Here is a 27,348-nt window from a genome sequence, read left to right as displayed (position 1 = left end):
GCCAGCTCCGTGGAGGCTTTGCTTTCGCTTTATTTTGTTTTTTAGGTTTCCATGAATAAATAGTTTCATTCGCAGATAATATAGCCGCAAAATAAGCCCGCAGAAATAAAAATATGCGCGGACTATTTGCTTCTACGGATTACTACGTATTACTCCGCCGATGGCAGAGCGGCAAGCCGCCACGGGACTGGGTGAAAGGCACTCCACGCGTTGGTCGACTCCGCCCACTGTAAGGGGGAGAATTAAAAAAAAAAAAGGCGGGAGCCGGACGTTAATTCGATTTAATTAGAGAAATTGGCCACACAGGGCAATAAGTCGAAGCTTCTGAGAATGCTAGGAACATGTAGATCGAGTTCCCGCGGCAAAAAGACGAGTTCAGAGTTGTCTTCACTGCACCATTAAAGCATGAACCAACTAGCCCATACCAGAATCCTCTTAGAACATCTTTTTCCGTTTGTTGTGGCTGTTTGACCCCCTGTCTCATGTCCCTGTGTCCAGGGCAGAACGTGGAGCTCCGCAATGCCTACCTGTGGGACAACGTGGTCGTTGAGGACGGCTGCCGCCTGCAGCAGTGCCTGTTGGCCAGCGGAGTGCTGGTGAAGAGGAACGTCACCGTTTCGCCTGGATGCGTGCTGTCATTTGGGGTGAGCTCCATTAACATCTTGCATGTTACGTTTGGTGAACATGGCAAGGCCTAAATGCCACCAAATGAACACTGTGCTGCACTAACTTGCCAGTATACATTTGGCAGGACAAAGTTCTTGCAGATATGAGATGATCTTTTTTAACATTTGCAGATTTTTATTGTAAAAACTATGAGAGATACCTGGTGCGCTCTGTACAGATGGGTTACACAGCAAAGTGGACATTACATATCTGATAGTGCTTAATAATTAGATGATTAATCAACTAAAATTAAGTAATCAACCTTTTTTTAGATTTTAGGGGGCAAGGTTATACTGTGAAATTGAAGGCCATCAGCATCGAAAGCAACCTTTCTTTTTAAATTTTCTTAATCAGCAATGGTGCTAGAAATATTGAGGATTGAAAATACGTTTCAAACTTTGTTGAGCCGCCGCGGTGGCTCAGTGGCTATGGTGCTCGGCTGCTGTCCCGAAAGTCGCGGGTTCGATCCCGGCCGCGGCGGCTGGATTTCTTTGTGGAGGAGAAATTCGAGGCCCGTGTACTGTGCGATGTCAGTGCACGTTAAAGAACCCCAGGTGGTCGAAATTTCCGGAGCCCTTCACTACGGCGTCTCTCATAGCCTGAGTCGCTTTGGGACGTTAAACCCCATAAACCAAACCAAACCAAACCAAACTTTGTTGAGTTGGCTTTCCCACATTGCATGTTTATGAAAGGGCGTCGCTCACATTTTTCATGACAGGTGTGATCAGCAGGAGTGGTATCAGGGCTGCCAGGGATCTATGAATGTGAGGTAGAGAATAATCAGTTCAGCACATATCAGCATTTAACCATTAACACTATCGTGTCGTACCCTTAAAGGGACTATGCAGTAAATTAATTGCGATTACCTAAACCAGACGAGAGATAGGCAATCCATCACTCGTCACCCCAGCGCAAGAATTTTTGAGCTAGCATCAATAACAACGAAGTTATCGGCGATTAAAAATTGCGCTCCTCCTCTCCCCCCTCAACTCTCGTACGCATGGAGCACCAATAAAAAATAAAGAAAACAGCTCTGGGACTGGACCCCGCCCATGAATACGTCATTCGCTGACGTTCGGCTTTTGGTTGTCGCACCCAGCCGCACGGCCTCACCCAGCACCCCAGCAGCAGCGTCGGCAGCGTCTCTCCGGTCTCTGTCCGCCTTCCTGGATCGCGGCGCACGTAGGATTTCTTTGCTCGTCACTGTGACAAAGGCACTGCGAGTGATTCCCGAACTCCCGCCAGAAAGAGGCGGCAGAAGTAAACTGAAAACATGCGTTAAAGCAATGCCCTGGCTCACACTTGTCCGAAGGGGTCGCGCGGCGGCTCGAGCAGACGATTTTCACCGCTACCGGAAGCGCACCCGTGGCTGCCGTGGCTCCAGCGAATGACGTGTGGTGGCCTGCCGACGTCACGGGACTAGTGCCGTCTATTTTCCCGGTTTCGGTTTCGAAGTCGGTCACTACGAAGACACCAATCGGCCCGCGAATTTTAAAAAACGCGGTTTTTAAAAATTCATAATAAATTGCCGGCTCAGTTCTGTAGACTCATACTTGGTGTGAATGCTTCTTAGCATCATTTACAAACATTTACAAGTGACTTTTAATTCATTGCATAGTCCCTTTAAGGTGGAGATTACGTCCCCTCCAGTTTATTTTTATTTTTAGGAATTGCGAGATGTGAGTGTACATGTCATAACAGCGCATGTTCAAGAACCCCCGTTGGTCGAAATTCCCGGAGCCCTCCACTACGGCGTCCCTCAGAGCCTGAGTCACTTTGGGACGTTAAACCCCTACAAACTATAAACTTATGTCACATCATAAACAATCTGTAAACCACGTGTCGGGTACAGAGGGCTACTTGATTCACCAATTTACTTCATAAAGAAGTTTCAGTGTGAATAATAGTAATCAAGTGGTTACGAGGGGAGGCGTGGAGGAGGGAGTGAAAGGAGGAAGAGAGAAAAAGGCCACGTAGTTGAGGCCTGTGGAATAATTTAGACTGTCGAGGCTCTCTTAGCGTGCACTCACACAGCACAGCGCACGATCGTCTCATGCATTTTGCCTCCATCGAAACACAACGCCCATGGCTGGGATCTGATCCCTCGTCCTCTTGCTCGGCTGCTAGACGCCATAATCGCGGAGTCAGTGTAGCAGGCTCTCAGCTTTAAGCAGAGCTGCAAAGCTGTGCAGGCCTGAGTAACTTGTGCAGAATAATGATGTTGACATCCGAATAAATTTTATTTGTGTGTGTCACCAACTTACTGCAGTAGGTTATTGTTTGGTGGAGGTAGACAAAAATGAGCTAATTAGCGTATAGATTTTCATGCTGATCAATTGAACTAATGTAGCAGAGCAAGCATTAATGCGGCCCGTTGCGTGTATATACCATTACAAACGAAAGCAGGAGACAGCTATCAATTGGTACTGTAGCATGAAAACTAGCCAAGAAACAGATTTTGGCGGCACATCAGCTAGGAGTGAGAGTGAAGTCAAAAGAGTGAAATGATATCTAAATAGAGGCATCAAAGAAATTTTCGAAGTTACCTTTACAAAGAACTCTATTCTGTTGTAAGGTGCAGTCCTAGGTAGTGTCATTAAAGAATGAGATTTCCGAGTTGGCTTTGCATTGATTGGCATGTGCTCTATGCAGTCCTTTAATAGTTTCTTTGCTTTTACATGAATAGAGCAGCTCTTCTGCATGCATGGTTTCACCAGCTGTTGTGTGTTTGTGATGGACTTGATGCCGGAAGTTTTCCCGGATCGTGGTCTTCTCGACGCGCTTGCTGAATTCACTTACTTTGATTGCAGTTAGAAAAAAAACGTAAAGTCGTACCAAGAGTTGTATTGGAGCTTAAACAAAAAAAAAATGTGGGGGAGAGCTAGGTTGGTTGCGTGTTTACACACAATGCACCTAGAAGTCAAACTTTTTCTAGGATGACTCACAACCACCGTGTTGCTACCATCAAATGTGTATCACAATTTGTTGGTGTTTGTCAGCAATCTGTCATCATTACTGTTTCGGAATGTTACAACCACTGGCTGACTGCATCGTATCACGACACAGTAAAGAATAATAGCTCCTTTTCTATAAATATTTCCACATTACAGAAAAATGCCATCGCATATAACATGCGTCATCCGGATATGTGGCACATAGCCACTCCCAGCAAAAGCTATTCGCATCAATCAATAACCTACACGCTTACACTCATGCTTATAAATATGTCTCGCCAGTCTATTGATGTCACCAAACTGCGCAGGAAATCATCGAAACAAATGTTTTTGTGATGCAATTTACTGTACAAGCCTCTGACTGTGTCTGCATGATACCGGTTCTTTGCGGCCTGTGTGATCTTTTGATCCTTTTCTTTCCTTTTTACTCATGTGTAGCCTATAACGCTTTGGCTTTCCTCTTGTGAGATACCCATTTGACATTCATGTTACTCCTGTGAATGAGGCGATGTATAGTGGGGCAATGCTGCTGTGGTGAGTGGGGCAGTCGCCTCGTCAAGCTGCTGGCAGCAGCAGCTGTTTGTGGCTGCTCCATACTTGTGCCTTGTTCGAAGGAAAATAAAATATGATTTGATTTGAACAGAGAACTGTACCACTGTGAATGCTGTTCACTAAGAGGGGCATGAGCGTTTGAACAAGTCTCTCCACAGCTTATCTCCGTTCTGCTTATCCCAGATATCTCTGCTCATCTCTGCAGGTGGTGGTGGGACCCGACATCCGCCTCAAGGAAGGCACCCTGCTCCAGCCAACACCCGACACGGATGGCTTCGAAGACGAGCCGGGAAACGCTGAAGGCAAGTTCTGTCTATTCAGATGGCACCAGTGATGGTCTTGTCTTTGGTTAGGTGGGCTGTCCATTGTCTCCATGTCTACAGGCTATGGTGTTAAGAATGGTTAAAAAGGCATGTGGAGTCGTTGCTTTGATGCGACAGCGCAGAGCCCCATTGGGACGGAAGCTAGCAGTGTGTGGTATGTGTGGTCATGTGTGGCAGCTTACGAGGTTCTTATGCCATCACGTTGTCACAGCTGTTGGTAATTAGGTGTCCTCCGAATTTTTGTCTGTCGACTTCTGAACCATGTGCCATAGCTGCCGAGTGCAGTCTGCTGCTGCGGATTCATCCGGAACCTGTGTGCTCCGAGACAGACCCCGAATTGCAGTGAAAGTGTCTTCTTTCCCTCCTGTGTGGCACACGCTCAGCTTATTGCCACAGACGGTGGTTATCCTTAGTAACTGTAAATAATGGCGATAGAGAACAAACGCGCGTCAATGACATCCTAGTTGAAATCAAGAGGAAGAAGTGGGCTTGGGCAGGGCATGTAATGCGAAGACAAGATAACCGCTGGTCCTTAAGGGTGACGGAGTGGATTCCAGGAGACGGCAAGCGTAGGAGGAGGCGGCAGAAAGCTAGGTGGGCGGATGTGATTAAGAAGTTTGCAGGGATAGGGTGGCCGGAGCTGGCGAAGGACAGGGTTAATTGGAGAGACAGGGGAGAGGCCTTTGCCCTGCAGTGGGCGTAGTCAGGCTGATGGTGATGAGTAAAACCCTAGGCATCTCTTCTCTTTGTTCTCTGTTCTGCTGCTGCCGTACTTCAGTGAACTTGGAGGTCACTTTCAGCAGACTCCACTTGGCATCACGTATTTACACCACTAGCTGCCATGCGAGGGAATCGGTGTCATTTGCTGGTCTGCTCAGGAGTGGGCAAATTCAGAGGAGTGGCTTCATATGCTCCTTGTGCGCAGCCCTAATTACAGTGACTCATATTGTTTCTCCTTTTTCTAGCTATGCATTCCTTCATGTTTTGTGTGGGAAAATTCTGCACAGGTTAGGATGATGGCCAAAGATTAGGAGAGGTTCTGACGTAATCCTTGCGATGCACTTCAAGCAGGCAGCAAAGCCCGTTAAGTTGGGGAAAGAAGTCGACTTTTTCTGATCGCTGAAGCAAACTCAACTCAGAACTGAACTCAGAACTCAAAAGAAAAAGCAAGTTCATTTGAAAAAAAAAAAAAGGTGCTGATATTTGTAAGTAGGTGTAATTCAGTGGCTTTCGTTGAGGTCCACTTCTGCCCCTCATAATTAGCCAGTCAATGTGAGCTGTGTGCTTAGCTTGAATCTTGTCTGTAATTCAGGTTGATGAACTTGTCGCAAATGTTTTACTCCGTGGAACTGTTCAGCACCCAAGGGAATAGAAAGAAGTGCTCGTTATGACATAAATGACGGAAGCCAACAGTCACTGACACCGAGGAGAATAAGGGATGTCTTTTTTTTTTGTTGTTTTTATCAATTGGAGGTTAATAAAAGCAGAACAAAAAAACAACCACGTGCCGCCAGTGGGATCCAAACCCACAACCTCTTCTCTTCTGAGTAGTTCACCGAGGGTCTCGAATGTGGCAGTCTTGATGTAGGTAGCGTAAGAGGGTTCTCGCACAGCTTCCGCCCTCCCCGTTCGACCACGTTCCTACGTGGCACTCGCGGTAATATACAGGACGTACTGCGTCCGCCGCTATGGACAAGGGTGGCGCTGGTGAACACTCCCAAGGTTAGGTTATTTGTAAACATAAATACCCCCGAAAGCAGGAGATTAGACAGCCATCGCTGTAGCTCAGTTGGTAGAGCACCAGGCGCGAAATTCAGGCGTCATGGGTTCGGATCCCGTCAGCGGCATGTGGTCGTTTTTTTTCTTGTGCTTTTATTAAGCTCCCATTGATAAAAGCTACAAAAAACTGCAAGGACACTTTGGCAACTAAAGTGTTGAGAGGCGGCAGCCGAGGACACTATGCCATGACGACTTCAGGTGGATGTGACGTCACACTGTTCCCGTGGCTATATCGATACCCAAATTTTACATCTTTTGGGGATTTTAAGTGTTAGTTACGCTTAATTACACATTTTTTCATCTACTTTGACACAAATCCGATGTTTTTCCGACCATTCTGTGACAATTTTCACTATGCCGTGACGACTTCCAGTGGATGTGACATCACGCTGTTCTTTCAACGCAATTTTGACATTTTTGCCTGTAATTAATTAACTACCGTATAAACGCATGTAAGGGCCGCACTTTTTTTCGAGATTCGGGGGCCAATTTTTGGGGTGCGGCCCATACACTCGACGTACGGAAAAAAAAAATTTTTTTTAAGCAAAAACACACCAATCAGGGAATGCGCGGCATTTATTCTACGTTCAGTCGTCACTCGCGGAGTATTTCGACTCCGAGCTGGTGCTGTGCCCTGGTGCACGCTCATCCCAAAGAAGCCGCGCAGCGTGTCCGCTGTCAATGCGTAGCCGGTGCTCCGCATTTCCATCACACAGCAGAGCAGCTCTTCTTACAGGTCGGGAAACTCGCACGGCTCGCCTCGGAAAGCGCGCTTTTTGCAGCTTGTGTTTCTCAATGCACCCTTTTGAAAGCACGATCATCGGACGCACTTCTCGGCCACGTCGAATTCCCTGTCCGCCGCACGCTTGCCGCGTTCGACAGCTAACTCCCAGCCGTGTAGCTGATAACGTGCTTGCCCATCGTGCTAAAACCACATTACTCGGCGGCAGCACGCGAACGCCACAACTACGGAGAACGCGCTTACACGCCATAAAAGGCTGGAGCTGGCGATACTGATGCCAATGTAGATAGCAGGATGACGCGAGGAAAAAAAAAAATTGACGATGATGATGATGGCTGCGGCCTCGCGCGCCATCCATGGACGGTTTTTGGAAGCTCTTGTGCGTGTGCTTGGCCTCTACAATCAAGCACTCCGCGATCGAGCGCGCCGTTGTTCGCAGCCAGCGCCGATCGCGGAGGCCACGGCGCGTGCATTTAAAAGGCTATACCCGTCTGGGTCATGGAAAGTTCGGGTGCGGCCCTTACACGAATTAATTTTTTTTTTAACATTTCCTTCGGGAAAACGGTGCGGCCCATACACAGGTGCGGCCCTTACACGCGTTTATACGGTAATTAATCTACAGTCATCAAAACTTGGCTTCTAGGTTCATTTTTTCCTTCTCTATCTGAAGAAACCGTTGGTTTTCTTCTACCCTTTTTAGTTTCCGAGTTAAACGCGTGTGACACGCTTTGTTAACGGACGACAGTATGAGCCATTAAAGGCTTTCGCCTTAAAAAGACATCCCCTGTGCTCCTTGGTTTCGATGACTGTTGGCTTCCGTCATTTTTTTTCTGGGAAGAACCAGGAGAGGATGTTCAAAGTGCAGAGCAGGTAACCAACCATTAGTCTGTCTGGCTGTCAAGAGTGAACACCTAGGGAGGGCAGACATAGCTGTAGGGGCTGTAGAGGGTCATGTTGAGTAATTGGGAATTGTAAATTTGTCTTACAAAAAGGCTTGGCCCTTGGGTTGGTGCTTAGGATGGTGACGGTGTCTGTGCAGAGTGTGACCCATCCCTGGTGGGCAAGGAAGGGCGTGGCTTCCTGTGCCGCCTGGACCAGGATGAGGAAGATGAGGACGACGAGGAAGTGGTGGTCGAGGACCTCTGGGGGCGGCCCCCTCCCCCTTCGGAGGACGAGGACAGTGCGCCAGAGGAGGACGCCTTCTCCTCCGATGGCACATCATCACCTGTCGATGACACAAAGCGTTGGTGTCTTTTTTTTTTATCTTCGGCTTATTGAACGTGGGAGCGCAATGGTTTGGTTTGGTTTGGTTTATGGGGTTTAACGTCCCAAAGCAACTGAGGCTATGAGGGACGCCGTAGTGGAGGGCTCTGGAAATTTCGACCACCTGGGGTTCTTTAACCCTTTGAGGGTCGAATTATTTTGAAGAAAACTTTCCCAGGTGGTCAAATTACTTTATTGCGTATCTTGAATGTACAAAATGTATATAATCGAGAATAAATAGTAAAAAAAAATTAGGAACAGTACTTTGGTGACAGCATCACTCACAACTGGAAAATGTTCAATAGAATAGAATAGCAGCGGTGATAAGCAAGCTAAGAGCAGCACCAATAAAGATAGAAATCAACTTTCGCCGCCTCTGCAAAACAGTGCCCACAAAGAGAAAACACGTTTCGCGCGACTCCGTTGCGATCCCGCGGCGGAATCGAAACCGCGTTGGCGCGTTGCCACAGAGGGCGAGAATACCTCGCGAGCAACGGTGATAAGCAAGCTAAGAGCAGCGCCAAAAAAAAAAGAGGAATCAACTTCGGCAACCCCTGCAAGATAGTGCTGACAGAAAGAAAACTCAAATCTCGCGCGACTCCGTTGCGATCACGCGGCGAAACCAAAACTACAAAAGGGGTGTTGCCGCAGTCTGTGACGCCGCGCTAAAGCTAGGCATAAGTTCTCCTTATCTCCGTAAGAAGGCAGCACAAAATTCAAACACTTCTTGTAAGTCCTAAGAGGTGGCAGCACCCCCCAGTGAGCACGCATTGTTCTTTTGGCGCAAAATTTCAAACGGAAGATCGAAACTGTACCCGTACGGCAAAGACCTTGTGGGACAGAAAACCGCCGCCGTACATATACGGCAAAAACCTTCAAAGGGTTAACGTGCACTGACATCGCACAGTACACGGGCCTCCAGAATTTCTCCTCCATCGAAATTCAACCACCGCGGCCGGGATCGAACCTGCCTCTTTTGGGTCAGCAGCCGAGCATCATAACCAGTGAGCCACCGCGGCGGCGGAGCTCAGTGGGGAGCTAGCTCACTGACCAGAGTACACCAATATGTCAAACACGGATGTAGAGAATTCTTGGCTCCTCCAAAATATTTTTGACAAACACGTGCAACTCTTGCTCGCACCGAAGGAAGTTGGACATAAAACAGATACATCGCTCTCTTCAACGTCAAATGGTGTGCACGCCAGTAGCGGATGGTAGTCTTTGCTGCACTACGCAAGTGGCTAGTGATGATGCATCAAGCGTTCGCGCCTTCATCTCGCATGCGCCAACAGCATCATGTAGGACATAGTGGCATGGATGGTTGGTAACCAGGCGGTCGGCAAATGTTCGCGCCTCTCTGTCCCGATGACAAGGTGGCTCCAAGGTGGACCCAAGGTGGCCCGATGGCAATGCCTCGGAAGCTATTGCATAGGCGGTTGCAGCCTTGCAGTATCTGTCCTGCAGTGCCACCTGAAAACCCAAGGTGGCTGTCACGGAGGTAGTGAACACGGCGGTAGCCTTCACTTTTTGTGTACTCCTTTCCATGTGGCACTGCTGCACAGCCACCCTAGTTAGTGTTTGATCTGCGTGCTGGAGGTGCTGTCTGGGCCAACGTATTTGGCGTGCTGTTTTTCGCAGCTTCCGGAATCACCGTGTGTGGCTTCGAAATGACGCTGAAACTTCGAAAATGTGTTTTAACTATTCCCTGGTGAGGTGAGGGTTGCCTGAGCTACCGCCTCCTCACTGACTAAATTCCACCACTCTTGCTAGCATTTTTTGACTAAATATTGTATCGCGAATTTCGGCTGTATCGAACAATGTAACGATTTTTGACCATTTCTGTGTAACAAGGTGTGGCTGTACTCAGTCTTGTAGTGACTGCTTTGAAAGTACTGCTGAAGAAAATTACAGGACGATCAGACACCTGTTGAGACAATTCTGTGAAAACAGTCATTTACCCTCGATGATTACTTTGACGCTTTTAATCTAAGCCGAGGCTTCAGACACGTGACAGAATTTTTCTGGAGGGTGAGCAAAGTGGGTGAAGAGAGTGCTTCATGTGGAGGCAGCTAACTTTTGCACTTGGAATCTCATTTTGCTGTCATTCTTTTCATTCCACTGCTGCATGGGCTTGTAGGGGGTGTAGGCCATGTGGAGGGCATATGTGGGTGGTGCTCCTAGAGGGTAGAGTTGCACGGGTGGATGACAGCACTCCTAGAGGTTGAAGGTTGGTGGGCATGGATCGAGAGTGGCGGGGGGTAGGTGGCTGGTGGGTAGTGTTTCTGGAGGGGGTATGGGCGACAGTAGAGCTGCTTTCACAATAAAATTTGGAGGTATGGTAGTTGCATGTCAGAGGTTGCCGCAGTGACTCAGTGGTTATACTATAGGACCCCTCTATAGGAAAGCAGCGCGGACCAGTAAAAATTTTTTACTATATCAGGGTCTTTACTGTACCAATTGTTGGTGATGGCATGGTTCTGACTATGCTCTCTCTGGCTGCTTACTAAGCACAAAGTGTCGGTTTATTGAAGAAACACTCAGAAATACCTTACAGCCTGCTCCTGTTTGATAATAATTTATTTTAGGTTATCACATGTTATCACGTTTCCGACTTCGTTTACGTCTTGTGGATGTACCGCATTTACGCGAATACGACACAGCTATTAATATAAAGTTAAATTGATTCCATGTGAAAACCAAAGCTTTTTATGATCACGGCGTCGCATTCCGTGGCCTCAGTGTCATTTATGAAGCAATATTTAAAGGGACACTGAGGAGAGCTCTATTAATATTTTTTTTATAGCAAAATCCGATAGTTCGGCATTTCATGGCTTTGTTGCCACTTGGCCGGCAGCGAAAGATGCATTTATTTCTAAGAAATTTGGATTCGAAGTTGAAATAGTTTTTCCCGCCGCTCTGATTCAAACTTGGGATTCTGCTATGACGACACAGAACTAAGTGACGTGAAACATGACATTCACATGACGTAACGCAGACTCTGTGATTTCTGGCGGCCAGCAGTGCGGCCCAGCAGCAGCCGAAAAGAAAGCTACCGCCGGCCGCACGTTGAAGGCATCTATCGGCTATTGCGGCCGTCGCTTCGTTTACATTTGCACCGGCGTTTTGCCAGCGTTACAATGGATCCCGTTCTCGAAGTCGTCAACGAAGTTCTCGCAAATAGACGCCTTTAGCATACCGTGTACCTTGTTACCGTTAGCGGAATACCGGGAGCCCCCATACCGCTGAGAGCAAGCGCTGATTGGTCCCGGCGCTGCAGGAGCGCGCGTAGCTATCGGGTACGTGGCGCCATCTGGCGACGTCAAGGAGATTTGCGCATGCATTTGCTGCGCCTCAGTGATTCGTGGCTTCTCGTGTCCTAGTGTTGCTAGAACTATTGGTTCTAGCAACACTGTTTTGTCATATGACGCCATGAAGCTTGTACTTGCGAGTTTGGCCTGTGGCGGCGATACCTGTATTTTGGTTCTTGCTCTTTTCTATGTTACAGGAGCTTTGTTGTCAGTATGAATGGCGTTTTTGTAATCAGGAGCTGGTATTCTGTCGATGCAAGTCAACTTCAATTTCTCCTCAGTGTCCCTTTAAGAAACGCACGTGACACCATCAAGCATGGCAGCACCCACACTGTGCCTCTGCTTGTCGCCACTTCCCCGTGTCTCGCGCTGCCGTGCTACGAACGCGCGTCCTTCCCGTTTCTACTCCTCACTGCCCTTTTACTGGCTTTCCTTTCTCGGTGACCGGCACGTTTACTTTTTCCGTGCGTGCCGCGCGCTTTGCCTCACGGCCTCAAGGTCTTCAATAAGTTGGCTTCGCCGCATGGCTTTCGAGCTTGGTGGTGAAGCCACTTTAAAGAGCGCCGTTCTATCGTATTTCTTATTTGCCTCGCGATCTTAGACTTCGCGTGTGCCGCGACGTCATCACGATGCCACGGCCAGACGCTCTTTACTATAACCGTTTGTTCGAAAGAAGAAAAAATCATTACTATAACCGAAAAAAAAAAAATTTACAGTCGTCTATGGACGGTGCATTGGGACACGCAGCTTCACTTTACTATATCCGCGTTTTTACTATAACTGAGTTTACTGTAGCGGGGTTCTACTGTAGTACTCGGCTGCTGACCCAAAAGAGATGGGTTTGATCTTAATTCAATGCCAGAGGCCCGTGTATTGTGCAGTGTAGGTAGTCAGAATTTCCAGAGCCCTCCACTACAGCTTCCTTCGTAGTCTGAGCCGCTTGGGATGTTAAACCCGATAAAACCACACCAGTTGCACGCCAGCGAAAGTGGGAGATCAGGTAAACCTATTTTGGCTGGCTGATTAGTGTGTAACTTGAGTGAGATATGGTTTTGCGAACTAAACAATGACACAGAAGAAGAAACAGAAATGGGCAACAAAAGGCTTGTGCCATTACTGTCATGAATTTTTTGTTTCTTCTTCTACTTCCTACAGCCATATTCATTTTCAAGTAGGAAACCAAAAATGAATGCGCCTGAAGCTGTTAGAGGTAAATTAAAACTTTAGATGGCGAGTGTAAACTGCTCACGATTCTGCACTACTCAATTTCTGCCTGGGAGCTGGAAGATGGATTTCGATTTTCTCAACTGATGTCTTCCCCCCAGCACGTGCCTATTTAGTCCAGAAATGAATGAAATGCTCTGCCACCTGTTGCAGTTGTAGTCTAGTCGTGTTGGACTTTGTGGCTTAAGAAGTGGAGGGCCTTTTGTGCAGAATATCCGTTGCTTTCATGACGCCTTCTTCTAGTGGGCAGTTCGCCATCCTTTTCTGAACATGGGACCCTTTGCTTTGAGTAGTGATGAACCTCTTAAAGTCGCTATTTTATGCAGGAAAGAACTGCAAAGAAATGCCACGTGAAGCTAGATTCACCATGGAATGCTGTCCCTGTGTCAAATTTGAGTGAAGCACCCCTCGTGTGGGCAAGACCTACTACCACCATGTACACCCGGCCAAATCTTTAACTGGCTCGGGTGTTGCATTGCTAAATGCACCTTGTAAAAAGGCTCTTTTCGGCTACACGGCTGGCATATTCATGCTGTAATTTGACACATGAGGTGGCATTTCGTGATTCCTTTTTGTTCGTATAATGTTTGAGTGGAGTACTTGCGTGTAGGGATCAAAGTTATCAGAAATATTCATCCTCTGCACCTACGGAGACACGAAACAAGCGGAATACGCAGCAATGATTCTGGCCCATATGGCCTCCTCCTCTGGGTAAACTACCACTCCTTTCATTGCGGACAAGTCGTTTACCCAGAGGAAGCGCATATGCGCCACTAGAACCACTGCTGCGTATTCCGCTTGTTTCGGCTCTTCGTAGTGGCAGACGATGAATATTTCTGATGACTTTGATCTAAACAAGCAAGTACTCCACTCAAACATTATATGAAGAAAAAGTAACCGTGAAATGCCATCTCACGCGTCGAATTACAGCATGAATATGCCAGTGGTGTACCCGGAAAGAACCTTTTTACGAGGTGCATTTAGCGATGCAACACTCGAGCCAGTTAAAGATTTGGCCGGGTGTACCTTTAGTGTGCACTGTTTCCAGTACCCGGAAGAGCGATGTTGCGGGCATGCTGAAGATTTGTGCAAAACTGGTTTTTTTTTTTCATTTCATTTCATTTATTTACCTTAAAGGCCCCTTTCGGGGTATTACATAACGGGTGGGTTAATCAAAAATTGGTACATTTTTTCACGATGACATATCAAGTTGAATGCTGGCGTTGAAGAGTGACGGGCAGGTGATAGCAGCAGCGGAGTGGGAGAGGCCGTTCCAGTCTGACGCGGCTCATGGAAAGAAGGAGGTGGAAAAGGTTATGGTACGGGCACGTGGACGAGCAACTTGAAGGGGGTGACCAGTGCGATGTGATATGCGCGGCGGAGGTGCGCAGATGTATGGTTCATGGCCGAGTGAGCTGTAATAAAATTTATGAAAAAGAGATAGGGTTGCGACGCGACGACAGCAAGAAAGACTTCGTGAGTTGGACAGTGATTTCAGGGATGACACACTGACTTCGTATGTATATTGGGAGTGAATGAAACGGGCGGCGCGATTTTGCACGGCTTCAAGTGCATCGATTAGATATGCTTGATGGGGGCTCCAAATGGGGGATGCGTATTCTAGTTGGGGTCTTACCAATGATGTGTAAGCGAGTAATTTGACCTCTTTTGTTGCGTGACGTAAATGGCGCTTCAGATATCTAACGGTTCTGTTTGCAGATGAAATAACATTAGTAACATGTTCCCGCCAAGTTAAATCATGACACACAGTGATACCTAAGTATTTATATGAATGAATGTGCTCTATTGGATTGTCATAAATTCTATAGGAAAAGGACAACGGATTAAGTCTGTGGTGAAACGAAATAAGCTTGCATTTGTTAGGGTTAAGTGTCATTAGCCAATCATCACACCATTTTTCAATGCGGTTAAGATCATCCTGATGGGCTTTTTGGTCGGAAGTGTTAGTTATTCAGTGGTAGATAACGCAGTCGTCGGCAAATAAACGAATATTGCATGATAGATGTTCTGGCAAGTCATTTATGTATATTAAGAAGAAAAGAGGACCTAGGACCGAGCCCTGAGGTACGCCTGAGGTTACGGGGGCAGAAGGAGATGACTGGTTGTTAACAGCAACTGACTGAAAGCGACACGTTAGAAATGCTTCAGTCCATTTTAAGATGTTAGGATGCAAGTTCAGCTGCGAAAGTTTCAGCATCAAACGTCGATGGGAAACTTTGTCGAATGCTTTAGCAAAGTGTAAAAAAATTGCGTCAGTCTGGATATTCAAGTCGAGGTTCACATGCAGTTCGTGAAGAAAGAGTGCTAATTGTGTGTTACAGGAATAGTTTTTGCGAAATCCATGTTGTGCAGGATGAAAGAATTTGTTACCATCCAGGAACTGCACGATTTCAGAGTAGATGATATGCTCCATGATTTTACACGGTACACTTTGTTTGTTTTGTTTGTTTATTGATACTGTTAACCCTTTGAAGGGTCATTACAGGAGTGGTAGGAAAAAAAAAGACAGCAAAAATACCAACAAATCTGTCATCAAGCGCATTGTACACGTAACAAGTCATTAAAGAGGACGAAAGAAGTATACACAGTGCCCTATTACATTGTAGAAGAGAGCAACAAAAAACATAATCACGCACACTCAAGAGCATCTACACAGTAAAACACTATATAAAGACACGAAACACAATACACGGACTTAACTCAGTCATGTTAGCACACCGCGCTCCCGGAATAAATAAAAGAGTCTAAATTAACCAAAAATGCACTGAGCGAAGAAGATTGAACTACGGAATCGGGAAGCATGTTCCATTCTTTTATTGCTCTGGGGAAGAAACTATATTTAAATGCATCGTTACGAGTTACTGGAGGCGGAATATACATGCTATGGCGATGTCTAGATGATTCATTAGAACGAATGTCGAAATAATCGGTCCTATTGAATTTAATTGCGTTACTGATAATAAGGAATAGAAACTTGAGCCTGTCGAATTTGGTCCTTAATTCTAACTTGGGAAGGTCTGCAAGGTGACACAGCTCTGAGGGGGAGTGAACTCGGCGATATTTATTAAATATGAATCGAGAGGCTAACCTCTGAATCCTTTCTAGTTTGTTACAGTTTTTTTGCGTGTGAGGATCCCAGACAATTTTAGCGTATTCGATTATAGGTCTGACCAGTGTTCTATAAGCCAAGTTTTTAATTTCAGGAGTTGTACTATGTAAGTTGCGCCTCAGACTCCACAGCACTTTATTAGCCTTATTGCATGTTTCCTCTACGTGCCTATTCCATCTAAAGTCGCTAGTAAATATTAGTCCCAAATATTTGTGTTCATCTACCCTTCCGAGCACACTATCACGAATATGGTAAGGAAATTCTAAGGTAGTTTTTTTCCTAGTGGTAGACATACAAACAGATTTCGAGGGATTAATGGTGAGCGAGATAGGACGATAATTTAATGGTGAATGTTTGTTACCGGATTTGTAGACTGAACGACCTTTCCCTTCTTCCAATCATCAGGTATGGTGCCTGTGGAGAGTGACTGAGCAAACAGTAACAATAAATATTCTGCAGAAATGCACTTTGTGTTCTTTAAAAGTTTAGAATTTATTTCATCAATGCCTGCTGCAGATGAAAGTTTAATTTTATCTATTAAGGACATTATTCTATTAGCAGAAACATTGGTTACAGGCATGGTGTGCGGAATGGTTGTAGGCAGAATAGGTAAGGGCGCATCAGGCTCGCTTGTGAAGACAGAGGAAAAAGCAACTGAAAAGATATTAGCACATTCAGTATCGCTTAATGGCTCTCCTGAATCTTTATTCAGGGTAACTGAATGCGTATTACTAGGGTTTATAATTTGCCAGAACTTTTTTGTGTTACTTTTTAGGATTCTCGACAAGTCGTCGTGATAAAAGTGTTGCTTAGCGTTTTTGACAGCTGATAAATACGAGCTCTCGGCGGCATAATATTGCCTGTGCCGGAGGCACGAGCACTAAACTGGTGCTTTCCAGTTCACTTTATTTCAGCCTGTTTACCGCATTTACTTGCATGACGCGCTTGCATAACAAACGCACACCCTACCTTGAATCTCGAAAAGTACAGTTTTTCTGAATATTTTATCCCCACATGACGACTGCGCCCCCCCCCCCACAAATTTTCAGGGAGTTTTTGGGAAGAAAAACTTATTTGTTATGCGAGTAAACATAATATTGAATTCAATAGAGTATGAGCTCTAAAATGCGTGGAGTGTTTCAAGGAGAGGTAGCAGAGTACTGTCTGCTGCTCTTAAAAGTTTAATGAAGAAGGCCGTGCTGAGCGATGAATGTGAAATCTGGTTTTCTGTGCAGTTTTCTATAATGAGGTGGTGGAGAGTCTACAGCGGGGGGTCGAGGAGAACGTCAAGTGCGACAATCTCATCCTCGAAATCAACTCTTCAAGGCAAGTGCACTCGCGTGTATTTGTTTATTTATTTATTTATTTATTGGTGCATATTGCAAACCGTAACTTTGGCTTAAGCTGGAAGGGCTTTGTGATTAAATGAGAGAAAGGAATAAAACGGGACAGCAGGTACTGTATTTACTCGCATATAGGTTAAAAAGCAATGAATTAGACATGCAGAGCAGTACTGTGAGTCTAAAAATTAATATGCAGAAAACCTAAGTAATGTTAAACAGTCTCGGAAAAGAACAGCAGTTTACAATTGGTAGCGAGGTGCTGGAGGTGGGAAGGGAATAAATCTGCGTAGGGCAGGTAGTGACCACAGATTCAAGTCACGAGAACGAAATGACTAGAGGATTAAGAACAGTTCGAGCACAATTGGCAGGTTCTCTCAGATCATGAATGGCAGTTTACCAATATCCCTCAAGAGAAAAGTATACAACAGCTGTATCTTACCGGTACTCACCAATGGGGCAGAAACGTGGAGGCTAACAAAGAGGGTTCAGCTTAAAGGGACACTAAGGAGAGCTCTATTAATATTTTTTTTATAGCAAAATCCGATAGTTCGGCATTTCATGGCTTTGTTGCCACTTGGCTGGCAGCGAAAGATGCCTTTATTTCTAAGAAATTTGGATTCGAAGTTGAAAAAGTTTTTCCCGCCGCTCTGATTCAAACTTGGGATTCTCCTATGACGGCACAGGACTAAGTGACGTGAAACATGACGTGCACAGGACGTAACGCAGACTCCGTGATTTCTGGCGGCTAGCAGTGCGGCCCAGCAGCAGCCGAAAAGAAAGCTACTGCCGGCCGCACGCTGAAAGCATCTATCGGCTATTGGGGCCATCGCTTCGTTTACGTTTGCACCGGCGTTTTGCCAGCGTTACAATGGATCCCTTTCTTGAAGTCGTCAATGAAGTTCTCGCAAATAGACACCTTTAGCATACCGTGTACCTTGCTACCGTTAGCGGAATACCAGGAGCCCGCATACCGCTGTGAGCATGCAGGCGCTGATTGGTCCCGGCGCTGCAGGAGCGCGCGTAGCTGTCGGGTATGTGGCGCCATCTGGCGACGTCAAGGAGATTTGCGCATGCATTTGCTGCGCCTCAGTAATTCGTGGATTCTGGTGTCCTAGTGTTGCTAGAACTATTGGTTCTAGCAACACTGTTTTGTCCTATGACGTCATGAAGCTTGTACTTGCTAGTTTGGCCTGTGGCGGCGATACCTGTATTTTGGTTCTTGCTCTTTTCTACGTTACAAGAGCTTTGTTGTCAGTATGAATGGCGTTTTTGTAATCAGGAGCTGGTATTCTGTCGATGCAAGTCAACTTCAATTTCTCCTCAGTGTCCCTTTAAGTTAAGGACAACGCAGTGAGCTATGGAAAGAAAAATGATAGGTGTAACGTTAAGAGACAAGATGAGGGCAGAGTGGGTCAGAGATCAAACAGGTTAATGGCATCCTAGTCGAAATCAAGAGGAAGAAGTGGGCTTGGCAGGGCGTGTAGTGCGAAGGCAAGATAACCGCTGGTCCTTCAGGGTAACGGAGTGGATTCCAAGAGAAGGCAAGCGTAGCAGGGGACGGCAGGAAGTTAGGTGGGCAGATGAGATTAACAAATTTGCAGGAATAAGGTGGCCGCAACTGGCAATGGACAGGGTTAATGGGAGAGACATGGGAGAGGCCTTTGCCCTGCGATGGGCGTAGCCAGGCTGATGATGATGATGATGTCATGGGCTGTGCAGGTACGCCTACAACATTGCCATGCGTGGAGTGATAGCAGTGGTGACTCGGGTGGTGCTCGAGATGCCGCTGCTGCTGAGCACCACCAGCGGGGGCAGTGGGGAGGCAGCGCCGCAGCCCAGTGCCGCAGAGTACAGCACCAAGCTGCGCAAGTGCCTGGCCCAGTTTCGCGCGCTGCTGCACAACTATGTCCGCGACACCGAATCCATGGCCGACTGCCTCCTGGGGATCGAGGTGAGGGCACTGTTTTTTAAGGCGGAAGCCTTTAAGGCCTCATCGTTGTAAGCAGGAGTTGTCGAAAGAAATGTCACGCTTTTCAGTTGGGCGAAACGGTCGTGACGTCACAGTGCGCCAATTTCAAACGGGGCCAATTGTACTGCGGCTAGTAACCATGCAACCAATTAAAGGGATGGTAGAGTGATGCTTCAAGTAAATACATAAATAAAACCGAGTAGGAAATTGGTGGAGTTGGGGAATCGAACCAGGGTCTCCAGAGTGTGAGAGGGAGCACACTAACCACTCCGCCATGCCAGCTGGATGGTTTGGAATGAACAAAGGCGCATCTAGTGAATACTGTCTTCGTTCACTCCATATTCCTCCCTTCCTATTAAGGTTCAGTTGTCCACTGAGATATGCAAGCCAGATACATTTTCCTTCCTCAAAAACCAATTTACCGTCCAGCAAGGTGTAGAGCCGAATGGGCAATGGCGTTCTGTGGACTCCCTGGCAGTGTTGCAAGATGCTGTCGCGTTCCACTCCTAGAGGCGAAGCTTAACGTCTTAGCAAGGCATCAGGGACACAAGCAGCAACACCGAGCTTAAGGCTTTCGGCTCACCACACTTTAGGTCAACAAAGTGCCCCCCTGAATTTTTTCTGGTGACACCACGTCTCGATTGGTGCACCTTCGACGAAAGTTAAGCGTGCCTGGCAGCATGCCTCCTTCTGCTACACAGGTCAATTCATTTTGTCAGCTTGAAGGAAAAGTCCATAGATCTGATTAGAACAGTTAACACATGCTGTAATTTCTGGACTACAGTTCACACCCGGTGTACAGACTAGCAAATAATTAATAGTACCGTATATACTTGTGTATAAGCTGCCCTTTTTTTTTCATCAAATTTTCTCAGGTGCAGGTTATACACGAATCAGGCCTATAGCTGCACATTAACTCTCTGTGGTGCCCCTGCGACTACTGTGCCAGATAATTAAAAAGCTGGCAACAGATATGAACCTTTTATTTCACCATTCATCACTGCTTTCATGCTAATTGCCATCGGACAAGACCAGCTCATTAGCACTCTCACCGCTGTCGGACTAGCTCACCTCATTGGCATGCTTCTAAAGCTGGTCATCCTCTGTGCTGTCCACGGCATTTGACAGCCTTATGACTAAAACTCTTTGAGATGATGTCCGCTGACAACGAATGCCATGTGTGTGGAATCCAAGCACAGACTTGCTGGAGGGACGCCCGCTTGAGCTGCTTTGTCGGAGTTGTTCCGTGGTTGCCCGCGGCCATCCGCTCGGTGTAGCACTGCCGAAATTCCGTTTTGAATGGCCAATTAACGCAAACATCTAGCAGCTGCAGCACGCTTGTCAGGCCACCAGGAATTACGGCCAAGTCCGTTCGGCAGTCTGCCAGCTGAGTCTTCACTCAGGTCTGTTAGGTGCCCTCTAAAGCTGTCGAGCACAAGGGCTGTGCGGCGTAGGAGGCCTCCTGGTCAGATCTGCCACACTGTTCTCAGCCAGTCTATGAACAATTCATCGGACATCCAACCTTCTTTTTTCAACCCGGACTACCATACCGTGGCGGAACTTCTCTCTTGGCCGAGTCTTTCTCTTAAAGATAACGTAGGGTGGAAGCTTCCTTCCATTAGCGATGATGCAAAGCATTACTGTGCACCTTTGCCGTTCAGCACCATTAGTGCACACGGAGACACTTTTTACCCCTTTGGCTTCCACCGTGCAATTTTCAGGGGCATCGAACCAGACAGGGGTCTGATCAGCGTTGCCCATCTATGAGAGGTCATACTCATGCTCCCTCCAAAGTGCGTTTACAAAGTGATGAAACTTCATTACTTGGTCCTCGTATTCGGCTGGCAGCTTTTGGCACAACATTGTTTGATGGCGGATTGAGAGTTGGTGCCGTTTGATAAAGCGTTGAAGCCGCCCTCAACTAGCGTTGAAGCCTGCAGGTTGAATGTTCACATGCTGAGCGATAGCGATTGCTTTCATGCGGATCATTTCCGTAGACACCGCGAAGCCATTGCTCCTAGTAGTGTGAACGTACTCAAAGAGGTCCTCTTCAAGTTTTGGGAACTTGCACTGTTTCCCACTTTTCGTTGACGTCAAACTTGCGCCCTGCCTCCCGTTTACCGTGTTCCTCAGCGTATTTTGCCACTTGAAGTTTGAAGCCTGCAGTGTAAGGCTGTCTGCACTTGCCCTTTTAACCAAGTACCAAGCGAAAAAGGATGCAGCATGCATTACGCCAACAATATTACCTGACTGCCGTAATTAGGAGTTCGACTAGCAGCCATCTCAAACTGTATATTAAAAAAGGTGTGCCTTATTACCCCAAGACCTTTTTTTGACATTGTGTCTTATCGCTGGTTTGGCAATCAAATGAAAACAAACGTTGTAGCTGCTTCGCAAAGTGTTTTAAAGTGATGCTCTTACATATCACTTTTAGCTCTGGTGCCATCTCGAAGTGCTTTCAAAGCGCGCACTTCAGTGCTGGATACCTAACTGAAGCGTAAAAGGCGGTCACTTTCCCCTCACTCCCTTTCGCTTAGTTTGCTCAGGTGTGAGTAAAAAACCGGGTTACGACGGTGCCACAGAATTTAATTTCATCGAGCATCAAACCGTTTTGTCAGAACTCTCGATGAACTTTGCCACTGTGTTCGGTTTTCGCACTTGTGCGGAAATTTAATGGTGAGACATTCAACTGGTATCAGCAGCACAACACGCGGGCATGCATAGCCGGTGTTCCATGGCGCACAGTTGCCGAGATATGCGAAGGAGAAGTATTCGGCAATGACTTGATGTCTTGAGGCTTCACAGTGATGCTGAATATATTCGCTAACTGCTTGCCACAAGCAGTTAGCGTACGCATGCATTAGGCTCGCCATAAAAGCAGCATCGAAGATACGACCACTGTCGTTGAGCGCCAATGCACCTCTACCTCTTACCTTTGCAGCTATAGACATATCCTGCAATGGAGGACATGAAAAGGAAATCTCAGCCACTAACTTACGCCACTGTGGCCACGACAAGACGGCAGCGTGGCTGGCATTTACGTGCCAACGCTGGGTAGTGCGGCCAGCTGACCCCGCCTATTAGGGTTAGAGAATGGCGCGTAGCTTCTCTTTACAACTGTATGACTAGCTCAGATGGGTTTGGTGGCAAATATTACCTCTCCAAAGGGCAGTTGAGTTGGTTTCCATTCTTGCATCCCCTTCTTTAGCGCACAAAAGAGCCACATATCAGGCAAAGCAAGTTACTTTGCTGCATGATGCCCGCTTGTTGCTGCTTTTTGGAGGCACGGTATTACTTGTTACATTTGAGCATGCTGCACCCAGAGACCTTTTGCCATGTTCTAGTCTTTGTCATTCGTGCACTGCACACTTCAGGATGCCAGCAGATTCCAGACAGTGCTCAAGTAATTGGTGGGGCACTGTTCAGTGCCCACCCCCACTGACTGATGCATCTGCTGCAGGAGTTTGTGGCCCTGCATGAGCAGTACTCGGCTGCTGTCGGGAGCATCCTCAACTGGATGTACGACCGAGAGCTGCTGTCTGAAGAGGCCATCACTGGGTGGTTCCGGGAGCACGACCCCAGCACGCCTGGACCGGCGGGACTGGCTCGGAAGGCGGTAGGCACCTCTGTCATCCACACTGGCTGGCTGGGAACTGTCATGGGTTCAGCAGCATTTGTGCTACATGGCAGGAACCTTTAGCTCGCTTAGGAGGAAACTGTGACCTGTGAAACCATTTTTCTTTAGTCTTTTTGCCCAGTGCGTTTTATTACTGATGTGTACCAAGTAGCCTTTCATGAGGTGTCCCAGGCTTCCTTTTTTAAGTTTTTTCATTGAAAAAAAAACGACAAAAAAATCTCATTGGTACTCACCTGGGTAACACGACTGAAATCACCACTTCGAACCCTGCTCATTGACCACAGACCAATTTTTTTTTTTAACTTTTTATTTGTCATTCTTGGCGTCTTCGTTCTCATCTTCTCCTCGTGCCACGACATCGGTCATTCTTGACTTTAGGTTCGTAGATCCCTGGGAGTCCTCACACCACTCCTGTCGCAGTGGTGCAGCGGTTAAGCAATGCGCCACTGCCCTGCTGCGATGGCAGGTGCTGCCACCGGTGGGGCTTTGTGCGACCCGTATTCCCGAGCAACCTCTAGACACCAATCATTAGTTTAACTGCCACCTGTCATTGCGGACAGTTTTCTCACAGTCCAGTGGGCAGGGCTTCGCTTTCTTCAAGATGTATCTCCTCCAATGCTCACACATTAAAAAAATGGGGGCAGGTGCAGTTTTACAATGCAAAATTTCTTGGATTTGGGTTGCATTCCAAGAGTTTCTGTTAATTTTTGTCACCTGTGGGAAACGGAACAGAAGTCTCTGAATTGTTCAGCTTATCCGAGGAGTTGGCTTGTTTGACTTTGTCTCGCAGCAAGTTCTTTGCAGTGTTTTGGAACAAGGAAAGTGTGGCATGGCACATCTTGCAGTCAACTTTATCAGGGACACATGCAGCTGCTCACAGTTTTCAGCATGTGCACACAGTAGCTGGCAGACTTTACATGCTTCTCGTTTGTTTCATTCCGTTATTAGATCCTTTCTTTGGTTACATGATTTCCGACAGTCCCTGAAGTGCACCTCTGCCTGTTCTAAGTTTTTTGTTATAAACTTTGGCAGCGGTTATTTAAGGGGGGAAGAGGGTCTTAGAAATAAATTTTTATTGATGAAGTCACAAATATGAAATCTTTGGGGAATATGCATTTTCACATGCTGATTCCAAATACGCAAATGAATATTATGTAGAACAAGTCCTTGTGCACTTATGCAATCTGTTGGGTAACTTTTGCTGAGAATTTGAAAGAAATTATACTGCAGAGAACTTGTTACAGTGCATGCCACTGGTTTCTCTTGACATCAAGCTATGCAATAAGGGTAAAATTATCAACCTGCGAGTTATAGGATTTTGATATCATCAGTTTCTTCCCGTTTGTGAAGTGGCAAATTCAAAACCCTGTAACTCAACTTCTATGATAGGCAAGATAATAATTTTGCCCTTATTGCATAGTTTGATGTGACGACAAGCCAATGGCATGCGTCCTAGCAAATTTCTTGCAGCAAAATTTATTGAAAGCTCTCGGCAAAAAGTTACATATTATATAAGTGCACAAGGACTTGTTTTACTTAAAATTAAATTACGTATTTAAAATCAGCATGCAAAAATATATGTTTCTAGAAGATTTCATTATTGCGACTTCATTAACAAAATTTTTTTTTCAAAGACCAGCTTCCCCCCTTAATTGAACAATACAGTTAAACCTCTACAATTAGAAAATTTGGATAATCCGAACTGCTGGCATGGTCCCAGCAAGCTTTCCTTTATGTCCATGGTGCTGTACGCTCATTAATTCGGACGGTGACGGTCTCGGACTGGTTGATTCGGATGAACCCTTGAAGGATGCTTGCCATGGGTACAGTCAGCGTGGCAAGCGATCATACAGATATCTGTCCTCCATCCTGAATAGCATGGTGATGCACCATCATTCATGCACACAGCGCCAGGCCCTATCCTCAGTCCATCCCGCTCTTCCTGCCGCCGACTCAGTGAACCAGCAAAGACTGGTCACCCGAGCAGGGTGTAAAACAGAGGCTAGAGTGCTGCTGGACATTTAGGAGCCCTCCCAAGACACAAGAGCTCCTCTTTTTTTTTTTTACTTCAGCAAATACAGTTTATTCCTCCATGGCAACTTTTCTTGGCAGTGGAGCAAAAGCTACAAAGGCGAAACACGCCCTCTTCCTATGCAGCATACTGTAGTCCCCGGTTTTGGGTAATGCGTAGTTCTCTCTTGAAACACTGCGTAACATAACTGCCAGTTTTAAATGCTGGAGAGTCAAGGCAAAAACAGTTTCCTTGAATGCGACGAATTTACTACACGTCCTGGTACATGAAGCTTCCACAGATGGCGCCACCTACACCAACAAAGCAGCTGCTCAGAGAACGTCGTCGTGCGTCCGAACTATTGGGGGAGTGGCACAGTTTCAGATGCTCTGCCCCTGTAGCCTGCCCTCAACTGCATGCTTCTTGAGGAAAGGCCCCCTTTAACACATCTCACCACGAAAAATGGTTTATGGGGGGCTTAACGTCCCGAAGCGACTCAGGCTACGAGGGACGCCGTAGTGGAGGGCTCCGGAAATTTCGACCACCTGGGATTCTTTTAACGTGCACTGACATTGCAATACACGGGCCTCTAGAATTTCGCCTCCATCGAAATGCGACCACTGCGGCCGGGATTGAACCCGCGTCTTTCGGGTCAGCAGCCGAGCGCCCTAACCAGTGAGCCACCGCAGTGGCCCCCACCATGAAAAAAAAAAAAGGCCGCAAAGGCTTGTAACAATTGAAACTTTTCTGCTTTGACATTCGTGACACTGTGCAAGCGGTAGAGCATTTGACGGAACTGCGAAAAATCGCCTTTGCCACGCTTTTTGCCAGATAAATTTGCTGCGATTGGAATGGGTTTTCAAAACTTTTGGGACTCTTCAATTAATTTGAGCGTTTTTTTCCAATCTCTTCCAAGTCCGAATTGATGAGGTTTTGCTGTCAGTTGCACTGCCTCAGCAGGAAAAATCACAAAAGGAAGTGCCATTGTTGTACCTTCAACCACATAGACATTTTCTTTGTGTCGGTCTTTTTACTTTTACACGATAGTGTTACGGCTCCTGTTCCACAGAAAATCCGGCATCTGCCTTATGAGCGTAAAAGCAGTTGGCTCACCGGCCATGTAAGTCGTGTGACCTTATGGCACCATCACAACATGCCCACCGGATTATGAGCAAACTGACCACTATGACAGGTGGCAGTTAAATTAATGATTGATCCCGAGGATGAGCAACCTGGGTCTAAGTCCTGCCTGGGGCAGTCGTGCATTGCTTAACTGCTACACCACTGTGCCAGTAGTGGTAGTACGAGGACTCTCAGGGATCTAAGAATGTAAAGTAGAGAATGACCAATTCCACATACTATATGGGCATTTACCCATTAACCGTTTCTGGTCAGGTGTAGTTTCCCAACTTACTACCGAACCGGTCAGCATTCTTTTGGACCTTCTACCCCTTCGCAAAGAAAGGGAGTGCCACGACATGGTTTGGTTATAAACATTTATTGAAAGCATATCTTTTTCAGTTTTCATTTTAAAAAAAATTCTTGAGGTTCTTAGTGTATAATTTCCAAGAGTCACTTCCCGGTGTGTTTTTTGCTGCTGATTGTGTTGCTGCACTCTTCGCATTCGCTGTCGGAACTTGTTTGGTTTGGTTTATTGGGGTTTAACGTTCCAAAGCGACTCAGGCTATGTGGCATAGGTGAAGGGCTCCGGAAATTTGGACCACCTGGGGTTCTTTCGTCAAAGGAGGCACATAGTTGTCTTTGCCACTAAAGTCATGTTCGCTTTCTACAAAGGCATTAGACAATTTTTTATAAAATACGCCTACCGGAATGGAACTCATGGCGCGAGTTTTTGGCGCCTATTGATAACCTCAAAACCACGTGACCAAAAAATATTTTTCAGCGGTATGGTGCTGCCATCCTTGAATAGAAAAGCCAAATACAGTCGCCGATTGATTTTTTGGACTCAGTGGGACCCGAAAAATCCGTGAACTTAAAAAAATAAACTTTTCTGCGAAAAACCGGCTTTCAAAATCACGAAAATCACGGCTTCCCATGTTCCGCCTACAAGCGATAACATTAGCCTCTATCTGAGTCGTAGCTATGCTTTCGTCATGTCCGCACCCTATCACATCATGATACTAGATAGTGCGACGCAGCTGCAGTCATGCCGCGAGTGAATGCACTCGCTGCGCGAAGCAAGAACAGTCGGTTTGCATGGGGCAATGACGCTTGCAAAGATCGAGAGGTAACCCACGGGAAGACGCGAGCGGAAGCAAGCACCTCTGAATGCAGTCCCCCCCCCCCCCCCCATCTACCACGTTTGCTGCCCCCCGCACCGCGGGGTGCATCGTCCAAGCCGCGGCAGATGCTGCAACTGTCCCACTGTCCCGTTCTCAATGCGATTGCGCACTGTTTGTCGGCCATCTCGGCAGCAATGGAGAGTA

General features: G+C 46.7%; 1 protein-coding gene across 1 annotated transcript in view; it reads left to right on the top strand.

The window, feature by feature from the left end:
* The window catches only part of eIF2Bepsilon (eukaryotic translation initiation factor 2B subunit epsilon), a 52,810-nt gene that overhangs the window by 24,781 nt on the left and 681 nt on the right, over nt 1-27,348 (top strand). Inside the window, exons 9-14 of the mRNA XM_089546254.1 lie at nt 499-644; nt 4,378-4,474; nt 8,056-8,259; nt 17,177-17,267; nt 19,004-19,235; nt 22,714-22,869. Coding sequence (XP_089402380.1) covers nt 499-644; nt 4,378-4,474; nt 8,056-8,259; nt 17,177-17,267; nt 19,004-19,235; nt 22,714-22,869 — 926 coding nt within the window. The remainder of the gene's footprint in view (nt 1-498; nt 645-4,377; nt 4,475-8,055; nt 8,260-17,176; nt 17,268-19,003; nt 19,236-22,713; nt 22,870-27,348) is intronic.

This window comes from Amblyomma mixtum, chromosome 5, assembly GCF_055824585.1.
Source record: "Amblyomma mixtum isolate Tamu chromosome 5, ASM5582458v1, whole genome shotgun sequence".
NCBI classification, from domain to species: domain Eukaryota; kingdom Metazoa; phylum Arthropoda; class Arachnida; order Ixodida; family Ixodidae; genus Amblyomma; species Amblyomma mixtum.
The sequence above is the reverse complement of the archived record's forward strand: the minus strand, read 5'-3'. Positions and strand labels throughout refer to the sequence as shown.